Source organism: Eriocheir sinensis, chromosome 51, assembly GCF_024679095.1.
Source record: "Eriocheir sinensis breed Jianghai 21 chromosome 51, ASM2467909v1, whole genome shotgun sequence".
Lineage (NCBI taxonomy): Eukaryota > Metazoa > Arthropoda > Malacostraca > Decapoda > Varunidae > Eriocheir > Eriocheir sinensis.
The window spans coordinates 9,109,194-9,127,653 of NC_066559.1; the positions used below are offsets into that span (position 1 = coordinate 9,109,194).

At 45.2% G+C, this 18,460-nt stretch overlaps 1 protein-coding gene across 1 annotated transcript; it reads right to left on the reverse strand.

Annotated features, from left to right (window-relative positions):
* Window positions 1-7,720: 7,720 nt before the first annotated feature.
* Window positions 7,721-18,064, reverse strand: LOC126982650 (hemicentin-1-like). The gene is made up of 9 exons (XM_050834860.1): window positions 17,835-18,064; window positions 16,754-17,011; window positions 16,137-16,333; window positions 14,407-15,549; window positions 13,436-14,296; window positions 12,726-12,922; window positions 11,945-12,107; window positions 10,788-11,129; window positions 7,721-10,078 (listed from the first exon to the last, which is right to left on the reverse strand). Exons 1-9 carry the CDS (start codon window positions 17,903-17,905, stop codon window positions 9,909-9,911), a joined length of 3,402 nt encoding a protein of 1,133 aa, XP_050690817.1. The 5' UTR covers window positions 17,906-18,064; the 3' UTR covers window positions 7,721-9,908.
* Between the last annotated feature and the right edge of the window lie 396 nt (window positions 18,065-18,460).

The window sequence follows — 18,460 nt, forward strand, 5'->3', positions numbered from 1 at the left end:
AAACCAGTTACCTACATAAATTCATCTATCACAACAATGACGCAACAAAACATTCATTTTTCTCGCGGCACCTTTCTTAAAACTCGGTATACCAAAAATATGATAGTATATATTCTAAAAAAAAAACATAGAATTCCACCCCACGGTCTATTAAACCCACGAGAAAACCAGTTACCTACATAAATTCATCTACCATACAATGACCCAACAAAACATTCATTTTTCTCGCGGCACCTTTCTTAAAACTCGGTATACCAAAAATATGATAGTATATATTCTTTAAAATAAACATAGAATTCCACCCCACGGTCTATTAAACCCACAAGAAAACCAGTTACCTACATAAATTCATCTACCACAACAATGACGCAACAAAACATTAATTTTTCCCGCGGCACCTTTCTTAAAACTCAGTATACCAAAAATATGATAGTATATATTCTTTAAAATAAACATAGAATTCCACCCCACGGTCTATTAAACCCACAGGAAAATCTATCAGTTCCATAAAATTTATCTTCCACAATAATGATGCAAGAAAATGATCGTTTTTCAACCCATTCCTTACCAACCCACTTTATAACCAAAACATGATAATGTGTATTTGAAAAGCACTAAAATCACCCCCATAATATAGAAAAAAATACAAAAAAGTTTACCAGTTCCATAAATTCATCTTCCAAAATATAGACGCAACCGGACATTCATTTTTTTCCACGGCACATCTTTTATTAAAACTCGGTATACCCAAAATATGATACTAGATACTTAAAACAGCGTAGATTTTAACCCCGAAACTCTTTAAAACCCACAAGAAAGTCCATCCGCTCCATAAAATTCTCTTTCGCAAGTATGAGGCAAGATTCGCCATATTAGAAGCTTCGAAATGGAGGACAGAAAACAGCTGTGCGTGTGTCTGCTCCTTCATTTTCATCAATTTCTCGTTTATCCTTAGCCACACGACCCGCAGGAAGGCGAAGGATGTCAATAAGGACCTCTGGGATATCCTGCGCCCATAGATTCCTCGGTGCAGTTGAGGTAGGTCGGGAAATTAGGTGGTTTTGTGCAAGCTGTAAATCTCTCTCTATCTCTCTCTCTCTCAAGGGAGAACTTGGCTATTGTTTTGTTTATATTTTGTTCTTCAGCTATTGAAATATACGGAGAGAGAGAGAGAGAGAGAGAGAGAGAGAGAGAGAGAGAGAGAGAGAGAGAGAGAGAGAGAGAGAGAGAGAGTCTTTTACATAGATTTACATAGATCTTCAAACCACACAGACCCACTCCAGGCGGTCTGTCCTAAGTGACGTTATACTAAATAAAATGCCACCAAGACTTTGTATTTCTGCTTAAGTAAATATTGTGTTGAAGCAAGTGTCTGTCGAGCTTGTTTTTAAAATAATCAATCGTGTTGCACTGGACCACCGAGAGAGAAACTCAAGACATTATATCAATGATACCATGACAAAACCGACAGAGGTAGGTAGATAGAGACAGATAGGCAAGCTATCTCACTATTTTTGTAGACATAAAGGAAAACAAGGGGATTTAGACAACTTGATATGATGGTATTTTGCTCTCGTAACCTATAAACTAGTCAGTAGCCTACTCAATCTTATAGACTTATACCTCAGTGCGGGATGGGAAGGGTGGTGGCGGCAGGGGGATGGAAACCCCAAGGACAAAGGAATGAGTACTCTCTAGTCTCCACTCTGTTCTATACACTCTCTCTTTGTCCTTGGTGGTGGCGGCAGGGGAAGGCGCCGAGGATAAAAGAAAATTTTAATGCGGTTCAAGACAAGTGAAATTAACGCGCCGATATCTCGTTACCTGCTTAACTGCTCTTCAGTTGTCATATGGCTAGGTTTTCTACTAACCTTCTAATCTCCCGTAAAACCATTGGACAAGGTTTAGAGAGAGAGAGAGAAAAAAAAATAAGGTGGAAATAGCCTTGGAATGTGAGGGAACCCACGCATACGCACGCGGTCAAGCAGCTCACAGCGTCCCGCTGCTCATGTGGCAGCTCAACCCCGCGGCTCACCAGTGGCTCCTAAAATCCAATAGTCACTTTCCTACTGGGTGTTATGCCCCTCTCGACTTCCCTTGGGGGTCACGAAAAGACAGGTGAATATATATGGAACCTCTTCACGAGGGGACATCTCCCCATTCAACCCGCACCCCCGTTTTCACATTTTTGTCGCATTGGGGCACTCAGCCTCCCGCGGCCGCGTGGGCAGCGACTTACGGGCGCGAATATAACCCATCCTTAATGGAAATGCTTAGTGCTCTTCCTTCTTTCTCGGCGGTGGCACTGGCTGGGGAACACACCACGAGACGCTCGGCCTCCTTGCGCACCTCCGTAACCATTAGCAGTAACCTGAAGATGTTATTCTTACTCGCTCCGCAACCACTGAGCCGCCTCGCCCGTCCTGTCTACGTGGTTTTGTTTACCTGACGTGTGCCTGATGTATCCATGTATCCATGTATGTATGATAATCACATTTGTATTTTACCATAACTTAGTATGTAAATAGTCACATGTATGCATATATGACAAAAAAAACCTGCATGTAGGCCTCTGTAATGGCCGAGACGAAGCTAAGAACTCCAGCACGGGAACCGCTTTGGCTCAACGCTAGAAAATCCGCCTCGTGTCTCAGGGGCCCGGGTTACATTCCCTGCCGTGTTGAGAAAAAAAAGCTATTTGAGTAAGTCCATTTCTCATGTTCATTGAGAAATGGGATCATCCATTGACATACTAACCCATTAAAACCCTTGACATAATAATGCGTGACCCATGCTGGATGTTTCTATAAGTCAGTGTTGCAACAAAAACCGAAGCCGTCTCGTAACCACAGCCTGATGTGTACTGTTTATTATTGTGCAAATGAAATTATTAATATTGGTTGTGTGTTTTTATGTATCCATGAAAAGAAAGAAATTTATGAGTGTGATGATAATGAAGATTTGTGTGTACTGCATGCTGTTGATTTTTATTCTTGCAAGACTTTCTACATTCCTCATTTCTTTACTTTCAAGCTAATTTTGAAGAGAGATTAGCATGATTATAATTAGTATGATAACTAGTATGATAAAAATTTGTGTAAGAGATTAGCCCATACTGATGATGATAATGAAGCTGTGTATACTACATGCCTAGTTGATATTTTCATTCTTGCAATAGTTTTTCATTCCTCATTTATTCTAAACTGATTCAGAAGAGAGAGAGAGAGAGAGAGAGAGAGAGAGAGAGAGAGAGAGAGAGAGAGAGAGAGAGAGAGAGAGAGAGAGAGAGAATTATGCTAGTCTGCTTATCAGGTTAGATCAACTGCCTTACCTATTGAATGAGCTCAGAAAGCTGAGGGTGAATATAGTGGGACATTCTGAGATGAGGAGGCCAGTTGCTAGTTGCTACTAGTCTAGCACGAGCAATGGTTCCTATCTTCGGGGGGTAGCCATAGGCATCTCCAGCCTACTGCAGCCATGGTGGTTGAGGTTGAGGTTGATGAACACATAATGTGACCTGACACTCAAGTTTCATGTCAGGTCAAGAAGAATTTCAAGATGCAACAATACTGTGTTCCATCTTGAGAGGCTGAAAGGCCTGACATGTGCTCAGGAGTTTGCAGTGACAGTTTTAAATTGGCTCAATGTGCTCACCACCCTTGAGGACCATGTAGAACTGTGGGAAACCTTTAAACATGAAACTCCCCAAGCTGCAAAGGAGTGCATTGGAGAGCGCCTGAGATCTAGGATTGGTTTTGCCTCAGGGAAGATGCTGGAGAGTATTGAGAAGAGTCATGCTGCCAGGCTTGCTGGGAATTATGACCAATGCAGAGCTCTATCATGTAGGACTAAAGCTCTCCTGAGGAGAGACAAGGAGAGGTCTGTCAGGATTCTTGCTCATTTCAATGCAGTTTATAGTTTCAATGTAAATGACCGTCACTGACCTGCCTACCAAGCCCTGAAAAAGCTCTGCTCTGAGCCACCCTCTCAGGAGAGTGCTATTTGGACAGCAGATGGCTGCCTTGTGTCAGACATGGATGGGCAGAGAGCTCGTTGAGCTGAGTACTTTGATCAATTATACATAGTGGACCCTCCGAGAGGGCAGCTTCCAGCTGCTGGGTAACAAATGGTGGATGCTGATCCACCCATTAATGAAAGCCCATCCTTTCTTGACGAGGTCAGAGAGGCTGTGGCAAAGGTGAGGGATGGAAAGGCAATTGGTATCTGTAACATCAGTGTGTAGCTGCACAAAGCTGAAGGTGAGGCCATGATCTGTGGGTTGCATGTGGTCTTTACTGCCAATTGGCAATCTGGTACTATTCATCGCTATCTGGAAAGGGAAAGGGGACTGTTAGTCTGTTAGGATTACAATAACTATTGTGGTATTACACTGCTCACTGTATCCTACCAGGCAGAGTACTTACCCTTCTATTGTGGATGCAGATTTGCAGGCAGCTGCTGAAGCTGCAGAGATCTGAGCAGTTCAATTTCATGCCTGGCAGATACCTGAGCAGTTTAGGTTCATGCTTGGTAAGTCGACAACTTCCTGCATCCTAGTGCTTCATGTACTGGTGGAGCGCTGATGTGAGTTTCAACAGGGGATTCTTGCAGCCTATGTCAATCTCAGGAAGGTGTTTGATTTATTGGATCACGAGTCACTCTGGGAATTTCTGCAACTCCACAGGATTCTTGCAAAAATTTTGGTCTATTGACTGTCCTGTACTTTGGGACTGAGAGCCCTGCGTAGTGTGAGATGTGTCCAGCTTCTTTCCAGTGAACTCAGGAGTGAGGCAGGGCTGTGTTCTTGCCCCATCACTTTTCAGCACTTGCGTGGACTGGGTAGTAGGCACATACCCATTATCCTCTCCTTTCCCTCTGCCTCTCTCCCCCCTCCTGCTTCTCTTTCCTCTGCCTCCCATCCATTCCTCTGCCCCTCTCTTCATTCCCCGGAATCCTTCCTTTACTTACTCTCTGCTGATCCACATAACTTTTAGTAAGTTTGGTGTTTAATCCATAATGAATGTGAGACTGTCCACCAATGTCTCCCTTCACATCAACAGTAAACAGTCTTGATTTCTGGTGTTGTAGCAACAGACTCGCTCTTAGTTTTTTGTTAAGTTTAATGTTTAAGATGTAATGTATGTGAGTCTGTCCATCTGAGGTATTGCGTCCTTTACATCAACTGTAAAACTGTAGTGATGTGCAATAGCACCAAATTCAGTTTTTAAAAACTGTTGTTAATTGTCAGATAAGTTTGGTAATGGATATGATCTACATACCCATAGAAAGCATCCTTCATATCGGTAATATTTTGAGTCTTTAATTTGCTGTGGTAGGAACAGATTTATTTTTGGCCCCTTTATATTTGATGGCTTTACAAAATGTTTTCAGGCCAGGGGTCTTCAAGACATGGGTGGCACCCTGATGCTAAACTATGGGATGCCACTCACTGGGACAACACCTCACAAGTAGATGACCAAACACCAGAGGCACAGATCTCTCACTCCAGCCCAAACTCATACAAATGGGTTATGAGGCTTCACACATACACTAGGTGGTCCCATTTCTCTCTACAACAATACTGGTGATGATAAATCTCTCATATTCATATGCTCTTGACTCTCAACAAATATTTCCAAAGCCCAGAAAGGAGACTAGTTGGGTTCTCATTTAAGGTGCACAAGTCTTATCAAACTATCACTAGGGTCATAAAACTACCCATGGAAACACCCACAACCTCTATGACATCCATATCAAATGTGGGTATGTGAGCCCTGAAATGCTAGAGAGTATGGACCAAATTCTTCATGTATATCTGGGTAACACTGAGAAATATAATTATGAAGACCACTGCTCTAGGCTTCGTACCTTACCTGTGATTATTTTGCAGGATAAAGAAAGATGGATCAGTTGTGTCTCCCCTGCACTGGTCTGTCCAATTATTCCACAAGCACAACATCTTCCCAGGGTCATGTGTCCTCAAAAATGTCTGACTGTACGTGTGTCATGGTATGTATCTACTCGATTTTGTATTTTTGCATCACGTCACTCTATAATTCCTCTAGTTTTCTATACTGTTTGACTCTATGGTTGCCTTAGATCCACCTCTAGAACACCTTATCTTCCCAGGGTCCTTATTCTCATACAGCTGCTTTGTATGTTATGGTAGGTATGTGCTCTGTTTATTTACTTATTTATTTTTCTTCACTCCGTAGTTCCTTTAGTTTCCTGTACTATTTGAGTCCTTAACTGTCTTAGGGGCATATTTTAAGACACCATCGCTTCTCACATCAACTATTTCTAAAGGTTAAAGAGGGGATCAATCTGTTTTTCGGGAGTGTTTTTTAAGGTTCATGGCACAGAAGAAGGGTCAAACTACCCCTGGAAAGGCCTACAGCTCCTACGAAAGTAATGTCAAATATGTGAACTTGGGAGACTAAATGTTTTAAGATACGACCCATAGACCCACCTCTAGAATACCACAAATATCCAGGGTCAGGTGTCTTCCATAAAGTCTTGTGATACAGCCAGTTTGTGCCATGGTAGGTATGTGCTCTGTTTTGTATTTTTTCATCATGTCACTCTGGTTCCTTTAGTTTTCTGTACTGCCTCATTTAGTGGTTTCTTCAAGTTTTTGGTAATTAGAGTATAAACCAGTATTAAAATGATGAAAATAGAGAAATAGAAGCCCACTAAGTACTACTGCTCCCATGAAAAGAATAGATGGAGTGGCCAAAAGAGTGAGTTAATTTTGTTATGGAGGAGGCTGATTTAGTATTTGCAAGTTTTAGGTGAATATAAATAAAACAGCATTAAAATCATGAAGCAAAAACCCACCAATAGCTGCTCCTGTAGATAGCGGGCAGCTGGAGGGGTCAAAAGTCAGGGTTAATTCAAGTTATGGAGGTGTCTGATTTAGTATATGCAAGTTTTAGGTGAATATAAATAAAACAGCATTAAAATCATGAAGCAAAAACCCACCAATAGCTGCTCCTGTAAATAGCGGGCAGTTGGAGGGGTCAAAAGTCAGGGTTAATTCAAGTTATGGAGGTGTCTGATTTAGTATATGCAAGTTTTAGGTGATTAGAATATAAATAAAACTGCATTAAAATCTTGAAACTACGAAGCCCACCAACCACTACTCCCATAACATAAGACAGCTGGGTGGAGGGCCAAGAGAGAGGGTCAGTTTTGGTTATGGAGGAGTCTAATCTAGTAGTTGCAAGTCTTTGGTGCTTAGAATATAAATAAAACTGCATTAAAATCTTGAAACTACGAAGCCCACCAACCACAACTCCCGTAACATAAGACAGCTGGGTGGAGGGGCCAAGAGCGAGGGTCAGTTTTGGTTATGGAGGAGTCTAATCTAGTAGTTGCAAGTCTTTGGTGCTTAGAATATAAATAAAACTGCATTAAAATCATGAAACTATGAAGCCCACCAACCACTACTCCCATAACATAAGACAGCTGGGTGGAGGGGCCAAGAGCGAGGGTCAGTTTTGGTTATGGAGGAGTCTAATCTAGTAGTTGCAAGTCTTTGGTGCTTAGAATATAAATAAAACTGCATTAAAATCTTGAAACTACGAAGCCCACCAACCACAACTCCCGTAACATAAGACAGCTGGGTGGAGGGGCCAAGAGAGGGGGTCAGTTTTGGTTAAGGAGGAGTCTAATCTAGTAGTTGCAAGTCTTAGGTGCTTAGAATATAAATAAAACAGCATTAAAATTATGAAACTTTATTTATAAATTTGAGTTTTTTAGGTCTCTTATAAAGTTCATCATACATGTATACACAATTCAATGACAGGGCATGAAGTTAGTCGGGTTATTAGTGAGGAGGGTGAACCATACACACACACACGGGAAAAAAATAACCTTCTACAACACTTATGACAAGCCCAAACACCCATACATAAGTAGTTACAAAAGCCCCCAAGACCTATACAAGACACAGGGCTGAGAGGTATTTGGCACCCCACCACCGAATGTCTTGAGAAACTTGCGGAGAGCTTCCAAAGACACTCAGTGACGTGGCGCACCATGACGCTTCCTTATCAGTAACAGTGTAAAGATTGCTGGTTGACCATCTGGTGGACATGATGAATAGAAATTTAGTTTGTGAGGTGACATAGCAACCTTGGTAGAGGTTTTGTGTCTTGGTCCCTTTGTGAATGTTTGTGGATGGGTAGAAAAAGGTTTTGTTTGTGAATGTTTGACACAACTAAGAATGTGTCAAATGTGGAGGCTCGAGGCACTTATATGGGTCAATATGAAGGCCTGCTGGGGTGATGCTGCCTCCAGAACATGGTGAATACATGTTCATTATATTATGGCAGTGTAATTCACCACAGCCTGATCACGAGCTGGACTCAACATTGCCAGCAAGTACCCTCCCGATTAGAGCAAGTCTCATTTTAGTTGATCTCTGGGTAGAGTGTGTGTGTGTGGCAGGGAATGTGCGTGTATGTCAACATATTACTTAAGTCTACTTTATCGACATGGTCCACATGTTTTAATAAGCAAGATAGTCTAAGTATAGTAGCCTATTTGTACACTCTTGTTTAAATGGCCAACATTACGGTAGTACATACATGGGGTCAATGCCCATTTGTTATCAAATAAACATTTTTCAATACTGAATCAAAGGAAAGTTAGTAAATTTGGAAATCAGAAAAGAAGAAGATATTGCAGAGTTTGTGAGTTCTAAATATGGCAAACAAAACAAATTCTTAACAATGAAGAGGTAACCATTCATACAAGTTAGCAATCATACAAATTACCTCTTCTGTTAAACATTACCTGTACATGCATTTAAATTACATATGTGTTACATAATATCTTTATATATGTATATATATAAATTACATTAAACAAGACACAGTCTCATTTGCACTTGAGATCACAATGACAGTTGTTACTCAAAACTTGGACCATGTTTGAACACTTTCAAGTGGCACACCCAGAAGGTTACGACACGTGTTGCTCGCTGCGCCTCACGCTGGCAGCCAATGTTCGGGACACGCTGTGTTTCACGGCACTCAAGTTTTGGAGTAAGGCAGCCAGTATCACAGATTATGCACGGGCCAGGGCCTCGGCGGCCCTGCCCGGCACAGCATTGTGGGGACTGGTGCACACCACTTGTGACCACACTTGAGCTTCAAACGCAATGCTCACCACTCTTTGTGCTTTGTACTCAGAACTTTTTGAAGCTCATCGCAGAGGTCCTCACCGTGCACACAGAAAGTTTGTATGAGCAAAGCACGATTATTGTATTGTGTTCCAGTCTTAGCACTTCAGATGTTATCACATTTTCCAACACCCAGCACAGACTCCACAGCCTCGTCTGTCCTCCACTCCACTGTCCACAGACGCAGAACGCTTCCTTTGTCATCTTCAGTGATACAGACTAGACATGAGCAGGGGCGGTCAAGACCTTGTCTTTTCTCAGCCAAGTTTCAACGCTGGCTTTTCTTGATTGCAGAGGAGAAGAAGGAAAGGGAACAAGCCTCGAGGTGTTGCAGATCCTCCCCAATACTTCACGTCGCTACAACCACCGCTCAAGTCTTGAGGAGTCTCGTTATAAGCAAGCAAGCAGCAGACACAGTCTTTGTCAGGAATTAGCGGCTGCACCACTGTAATTAAGGCGTCGGCGCAGCCCTCATCATGCCACTGTTATGCATGAGGACAAGGATCATGCTTTGGATACACACTCTTTAGGGTGATGTTAACACCTTACACAGAACATGACATCCGTTGGCAAGTTAGATATACACAATGTGGCGGTCAACATGAGTGTCACACCACCATGTAATCTACTGCTCAAAGCATCCTTGTTTATTAATATTTCAGGTGTTTAAAGCCACCTGAGGGAAAAAATAGCATAGTTCTTTAGGCCTGTGTGTCACCCCTCAGACGATGATCTCCCGGATGATACGGCGGTTGCGAGAGTTGGGCGTGGAGTAGCCGGACTCCAGGGACTCGTCGAAGCTGATCTGAGGCTTGTTCTCGGGGCTCATCTCGGCAGCGCCCTGCTCGTAGTGCTCCATGTAGGGGTCTGGCATGCCACTCACGTCTCCGTCTGTGTGGGCAGGACAGCAAAGTCAGACTTCATGCTTATGTTCAGACTTAAGTGAGTAATTAACAAACCTATTTTATATATACTACAAAGGAAATATTTTTTAGAGAAATCCAAACTCTTCTTCATTACTTTGAGTGGCAAGAGATTTGTGTTAGAATTGTGCTTATGTAGAAGAAGCAACAGTGTGTCATTATATCATCAAAGGAAATATCGTTACCTATATTAAATCCATATTCTTCTCTATTACTAAACATATTCACTAACTCTAGTTTCTGAGGTTGTATTATAGAAGTCATTGATGTGTGTGTGTGTTTGTGTGCCTATATCTGCTTTGTAGTAATCAGTCTGTATCCATTGACCATATGTTTTTAAGGCTAATCTTTATTTTAATTTACTTATTATTTTTATGGGATAAGTGTCTTTCAGGGATTCTTTTTATATTAAGCTTTTGGTCAATCTCCTTTACTGTAGAAAAAACGAGAAAAAAAGGGGACAAAGCAATGAAAGAATGAAGGAGATACGTACATTTTGGGAAGAATATTCAAGAGCGGGAGGAGGGAAAAGTAAAGATCTAGAGTCAGGGAGAATGAAGTGTATGAAAATTTCAAGGAGAATATGCAAGAAAAAGAGGAAAGAAAAGTGATGGAAGATATTATAAGACAAGTCAGACAGGATGCAGCATCAGACGAAACTCCACAACGCGACTCACCAATATGGTCGACTCTCTTCCTCTGCTTGTGGACGGCATTGTAGGGGTCACCGTTGGCCGAGTAGTTGTTGCGCGCGCCGGGGTAGTCCTCCATCATGCTGTGTCCCTGGTAGCCGGCCGCGGGGTAGTGGGAGTAATCGTCATAGCCTGAGATGCCATACCCGCCGTGCACCATGGGGTCGTACTGGTAGCCGCGGGATTCCTGGGGCGACATGTGGGGGGTCATGTGGGCGGCGGTCATCTGGGGGTCACCGTGCCCCTTCACCTGCCACAGCGAGTCCTGAGAGTTCACTGAGCCGCCGTTGTTGGAGTTGGAGTAGCTGTTGTCCATGTAGCTCATCCCTGGAAGAAGAAAAGAATACACGTTGCATTTTAACTTGACAGTGAGTGCAGAGGAGGGGGGGCAGTAACTCTTCACTTGCTTTGAAAGGCTTTGTATGATTGTAAGAACACTTCAGGGAGACTTTTCAAGGGAGGGAGAGAATGGAAGTGATGAAAGAATGAAGTAGATGAGAAGAATTTGTGTGTTTAATTTGACATGGAGAGTAGAGAGGCAGTAAATTTTCACTTGTTTTCCAGGGCTTCATATTTACTCAAGTGTTGGGTCTTATAATGGTAACTCCCTATTCATTTATCTTCAGCAACCTCATTTTGAAAGGCTTCATGTGTGTGCCTCAAGTGTGTGTTCTTGTAATTCCAACTCCCTATTCTGCTTTCTCATAAAAATCACTTTGTTTAGGCCCAGCATCTGTAGGCCGTTCTGTAATACTCAAGTCATGAATCTCCTTTAGTATGCCTTTCCCCCACTCTTCCCTCAACCACCACCTCCCTCACACTCCTCACCCTAATACCCATGTCCATATATTCCACTTGTCAGAACCAACAGAAGATCTTAACCCGGTAGCAATGACGGGCCAAATTTGTGCCATGCTCATTTTTCTCGCTCAGAGGGACCATTAAGAAACATGATCACTGCTGCTACCGGGTTATGTCTGAACATGTGAAATTTAAGAACACTTCAGCAAGAATATTCAAGAGAGGGAGGTGGGAAAGTGAAGTATAAGAACATGAACAAATGAACACCCTTTACCAGCACCAGAATGAGTGAACTAAGATACAAACAAGCACTTTACTCCATCTCACTGCTGCTAACTCACCATTGTTGTTCTGTGCATTGTTGATGTGTCCGTTCTGGGTGTAGTTGTGGTACTGTTGGGAGCTGTAGATGGCCGTCTTGGAGGGGTCATCGAGGCCAGTGTCCATGGAGCCGTCCAGACCCTTGTTGTCCATCCCCACAGTGTAGTAGGGTGGTGGTGGGGCCTGGGGAGGATCAACACAGGTTAAATAACTTTCCTTTAACTCCACTCACATACTCCTCATCTTCCTTTATGCAGTAAAAAGAGGTGGCTATGGACATCAAAATCCTGCACAGAAGTCATTTACAGGCTCAAGTTACCAATATGATTTATTACAAACATTGTCACTAGCAGTAAAGTAGAATTATTTGATATGCAGCACAGGGTTTACACTCATATTAACCCGGCAGCAGCGACGGGCCAAATTTGTGCCATGATTTAAACCCCCCAAAATAGATGATACATGATCTGATCACAAATGCTTTGATATATACTATGAAATGGTTTGTGTGAGGGGTGATTTTTTCTCATTTTTCTCGCTTGGGGGGACCATTAAGAAGCATGATCCCTGCTGCTACCGGGTTAAAGGTCTTTCTAATGTTCTGTTATGATTGATGTGGAGGAGTTACTGGCAGCCTTCACCATCTAGGTTAGGTTATTGAACAGAGTTTGATCAGGATGAGCTAACAGACTGTCTACTCCCTCGTACTAATCACTTTTATTCTCAAGGTGTGTTTGGCATCTTAGTGAAATGTGCCATCACAATCACTCCTCCCTGCCTGTCCCTTCCCCGCCCCCTCACCTGCTGGGTCACAACGCTGCGGTGGGAGACTTCCATGTCCGCCGTCTTGTTCTTGAGCTTGTTGTTGCGGCGGCGGCAGCAGCAGCAGCACACGAAGATGAGCCCCACGAGCGCCACAAAGACCACGCAGCCCACGATGATGGCCACCATGTACTGCATAGACATGGCCTGGGACGGCATGGTCGGCAGGTAGTCCACTGGGGGGAAAGGGGAGGGTTAGGGAAGGTGCGCAGGCATCAATACACTGGGTTGATATGTATTACTGCTATTTTTATTATTACCGAGATCCGTGAAAGGCCATCAAGGGAAGAAAAAAATATAGACCCAAACAGAGGCCTCAAACAGCAGACTTTTTGGATATGAAAAAAAAATGACAGTTGCAGTAATTTTGGTAAATAATAAAGAAAGGGATTGATGCAAGGAACAAGAATTGATGTGAATTTTTTTTTTTATATATATTCCTTTCCATTTTTTTCATAACAAGGCATGTAAAAGCAAGGGTTAACTTCAAGAAAATCATATTAATACATAGCAATCAGTTGTTCAAAGTATTTAAGATCATACAGAGAGTAAGTTTAAAGCTTTTAAAACCACCTGCTTCAAGGAAAGTGATAAAAATGGCAACAACCACTACAAGTTTTTCTATATAAATGTTTGGTAACTCTCCCCTCATTCAAATTTTCCCAAAACCCAAAGTACTCCCGCCTCACCTATCTGGCCTTCACGGAAGTTCCCACAGCTGCTCTCCACAAAGACAGAGCAGAAGCGTATCCTGACTTCCTCCGGCTCCTTGTCCCCGATGTGCAGCTCGGTGTGGTCGTGGGTGCCGGTGTTGATGGGCAGCATGTCCTCCAGGGGTGTCCACTTGTCCGAGGAATCCTTCAGCTCGACCTGCGCCTGTAGCATCAAGTCCGTGGGCAGCACCCGGAAGCTGACCATGTGACTCGTCCGCTCAAAGAACACCTCCTCGGGCTCTGGAATGGTGTCCACATCGATGAGCGTCACGGCCTTCAGTGGGTCCGAGAACTCGCTCTCCCCCATCATGTTGCTGGCCTTGACCCGGAGCGTGAACGCTGTCTGCTGCGGGAGGGGCTGGATGACGCAGGGGTTATGGGACTGGCAATCGTGGCTCGTGATCGTCCCGGACATGGTCTCAGCCTGCACATGGAAGAGCGTGTCCGGGAAACCTCCGTTGAAGCTCTCGTCCCAGCCCAGCTCGATATAACTGGTGCCATGGCTGATGACCTCCAGGTTGGTGGGGTGCTCCGGCCGCCCCTTCTCCTGCAGGGTGATGATGGTCTTGTGGTCGCCACGGTTGTTGGTTCCCTTGCAGGTGTAGCTCCCATAGTCTGCCTCGGTCACGCCCTTGATGGTCAGCACAGAGGCGTACACGTCGTCGTCCAAGATGGTGTCGTTGACGGAGTAGTGCGTGCCGTCGGACTCGATGAAGTTAGGGCCGAGGGACCACTGGAACCTGGGCTCGGGGTATGCCTGCATCCGACATTCCAGCTCGGCATCTTCGTGGAGGTCAAATGCTACTTTGTTTGGCTTGTGGACAGTGATGGGAGAATCTGAAGGGAAAAAGAAAGTTCATCTTAATAACAAATAACAAAGGAAATTCTGTCTTGATATCACCTGGAAGATTACAAAGTTTACTTATAAAGACGACTCATCAACTCACGTTCCACACGCAGGAGTTGTGAGCTGGACACTTCCCGGACGTCATTCTTGAACACACACTGGTAGGTGCCTCGGTCTGTTGGCAGCAGCTGGTTGTCGTTGATCCTGTGCGGGCCACGGAACTGCAGGGTGGACTGGACGGTGTGCATGTCATTCTGGCCGACCGACGACTGTTCAACCAAGATGTCATACAATCCATCGGCAGGGTTGATCTCCTCTCCGTCCTTGAGCCAGCGGATGGATGGCTGAGGCTTGCCCTGCGCTCTGCACGTGAGGCTCAGGTCTGTCTTGCCGATGCGGTAGATGGCGGTCTCAGGAAGGTCCTCGAGGATGAGTGGCGGCTGGTGGACCTTGACAGTGACGGAAGCATGTGTGCCCTTCCCCAGGCGGTTGGAGGGCTGGCAGTAGTAGGTCCCTTCATCGCTGAGGGAGGCCCGGGGGATGGAGTAGTTGGCACCCAGGGTCAGAGTGGATTCTGAGTCGCGCCTCCACCAGCGGTAGGTCGGCATGGGCCAGCCTGGAGGGTCAGCGCCGCAGGTCAGTGTTGCCGGTTCGTCCTGCACGGCGATCGGCTCCTTGGGCAGGATGTAGGTTGTCCCTGGGGCATGGCGCACTCTTACAGCCACGGTGGCATTGCCGATGCGGTCGCTGGGCTCGCCTCCGGTGGGGTTGAGAATGTTGACGGCGCGGCAGATGTAGTTCCCTTGGTTGACGGCGGATACTCGGTTGAGCCTCAGGATGTCGATGCCATTCTGCCTAAATGAATCGTCGCCTTCTTTCAGCCACTCGATGGTGACGGGTGCAGGGTTGGCGGTCACGTTGCAAGAGATGATGACATCCTCGCCCTCGTCCACGTCCTTGCTGGAGATGACTGAGACGCGCGGCCCGTACAGCACGTCAAGAGTCACTTCAGCTTCACGCAGGCGGCCGAGACCGTTATCAGCTTGGCAGACGTAGCGGCCGGCGTCGTCGAGGGAGACGCGTTCAATCATGTGGCTGCTGACGGTGCCGATGAAGCGGCCGCCGCGGGTCCAGCGCACGTTACTCACCGGCGGCTTGGCGTCGGCAGTGCAGGTCAGGGTGGCGGAGTGGTCCAGCTCCACACGCAGAGGGTTCTCCGGCCCGATGGTGATACGTGGGTAGTCTGGGGAGCAAGAACACCATTGTTAACATTGTATAGAAGTCACTGAATAAAAGATATGAATAGTCAACTCTCATTCCTTTTTGTGATCATGTCTTAATCATTAATGCAAAACCTATAGTGTGGATGTCAAACGGAATCTACACACATAATGATGAAAGAACCGTGCAATGAACAAGTTGTACTACTAAACCTACTCTCAAATCTGCACCCTATCATAATAAAGAGAACTGTGCAATAAACTAGGCCTGTTCTAAAATCTACACACGATCACATTAATGAGACATGCGATAAACTAGCTGCACGATTAAACCTGTCCTCAACCCAGTAGCAGCGACGGGCCAAATTTGCGGCATGGTATAAACCCCCCAAAATAGATGATGTATAAACTGATCACAAATGCGTTGATATATATTATGAAAAGGTTTGTGTGAGGGATGATTTTTTCTCATTTTTCTCGCTTAGAGGGACCATTAAGAAACATGATCCCCGCTGCTACTGGGTTAATTCCGACACCACTCAACAGAAGGTCAAAGGTTACGGAAAGCTAGTTAGTTAGGGTCAGGTAAAGTGTTCCTGGCGGGGCTTACAGTTGACGCTGAGGGTGACGGAGGCCTCCATCTTCTCCGAGTCGGTGAGCGCCCTGTTCCAGATGACGCAGCGGTACTCGGCGCCGTCATCGTCTTTGCCGGGGTTGATGGTGAGCACGGAGGTGGTGGCGAAGTCCCTCCCGCCGCCGGGCTTCAGGACGCTCTGTAGCTTCTGTTCTGAGCCCGAGCGGTACCAGCTGAAAGGGTCATGGGTATTTTAGTGGACAGTAGTGGAAGGATTGGGAACTGGTGGGAAGACATGAAGATTAACAAGACACAATGGTCGCTAAGGGAAAGCAACACGAGTGACAGACCAGTTCAGGTGTGGGGGAGGTCTGCTCGTAAAAAAAAGTGTGTTGGAGTTATGAATTATTGAAACACGTGTTAGTTAATTAAGAGATGCTAGGAACCGAACAAGCGTCAAAGTAACAAAATAGCTAATCTGGCCTTTCACATGGGATGGGATCAAGTCATGGGGACGGCATTACCACTCCATATTGTTACTATTATATATCATTCAAATAAGTTTATCTCGTTACCGAACTGAAACATGACTATAATATTCAAAGAGACTGAAACACGGCAAAGGGAAGAGTTCAAACGACTATCCTCCTTACATGATCTGTGGGTCGGGGGAGCCGCCTTGGGAGGAGCAGACGAGGTCGATGGGCTGACCCTCGGTGGCGGTGGGCGTCTCAGGGTCGATTCTGGGGCTGCCGGGCGGGATGAGCACGGTGAGGTTGACGGTGGTGGTGTGCAGGTCCGAGCCCGTGCCAGCCTCCTTGAAGCGACACTCGAACATGCCATTGTCCCGCTCGTAGGTGGCGCGGCTGATGGTCAGGTCGTAGCGCCCCTCCTCAGGCACCAGGTCCACTCTGTAAGGGGGGCGGGGTGGTCAGGGCGTGCAAGGGAGGGTGATGATGAGGGGCAAGGAAGGGTGATGATGAGGTTATGAGGGGCAAGGGAGGGTGATTATGATGAACAAGGGTGGTTATGAAGGGCAAGGGAGAGTGGTGATGAGGAGCAAAGAAAGGGTGGTTATGAGGAGCAAGGGAGGGTGATTATGGTGACAAGGGTGATTATGATGGGCCAGGGTGGTTATGAGGGGCAAGGGCGGGTGGTAGCCTAATGAGGGACAAGGTCAGGTAATTATGATGAACAAGGGTGATTATGACCGGCAAAGGTAATTATGACTGCGGGGGTGATCATGAGGGCAATGCAAGGTGTGATTAGTGGTCCTATATCCAACTTGTGCTCTGCCTGGCATCAGTGACAACGGAGTGATATATTGTACAAATGACTCCAAATATCCATCTCTTATAATTAGAAAGTACGTAATCAAGCCACATAATATACGATTTTACATTGCGTTCAAGTTACTGGGGGACATATCAAGAAATGCAGACTTAAAACACGTGCAGAGGTGCTTCAAATTAACCGTCCCATTAATCATTCATACACTCCTTTCTCTTCTTTCTTCCCCATTCATGTTTCTTTATCCCAAATCATCTCTTTTTCTCTATCTCTTTCTCTTCTATATGCCCATCCCGCTCCCCATACAGTCATCATTCATACACTCCTCTTTCTCTTCTTACTTCCCCATTCATGTTTCTTTATCCCAAATCATCTCTCTTTCTCTTTCTTTCTCTTCTATATGCCCATCCTGCTCCCCATACAGTCAGCTTAGGATCCACTTACTTGTAGTTCCGGGCGAAGGGCGTGTCGGCGATGGCCACGTTGTCGGGCTTGCCATTGATGCTCTGCCTCATCCAGTAGATCTGTCCGCCGCTCTGGAGCAGCGACGGGTTGTTGAAGCGGCACTTGAGGGTCACGTCCTGCCCCTCGCGCACGTCGGCCACCTCCTCACGCGTATTGGCCCACGCGGAGCCCAACCCTGCAGGAACAAGGAGGAGAATGGTTAGTTAGTTAGTTTTCAAGGGTGGTTATAAAGTTTTGGGGATGGTTAATGCATTTTGGAGGATGACTAGTGAGTTTTGGAGGATGGTTAGAGTTTATATACTCTAATGCGTGCAACAAAGAATAAAGATGGTTTGTAGGGTCTATAGATGCGGTGAACAATAAAACAAGCTGACTTTATATAGGATTTCTGAGTGGTTACCCGCGCAGTGGTTCTTAACCTGGGTTCGAGCAAACCCCAGGGGTTCGGCGAGCCAGTCTCAGGGGTTCGGCGAAGATCCTCCCGAAAGATATTGCAATTTTGCAATTGATTTTTAAGCAAATTTTCTTAAATATTTTTATGGATTAAAATGGAATCCATTCTTTGTATTACTCAAAATTAATATACTCTTGAATTTTGAAGCAAA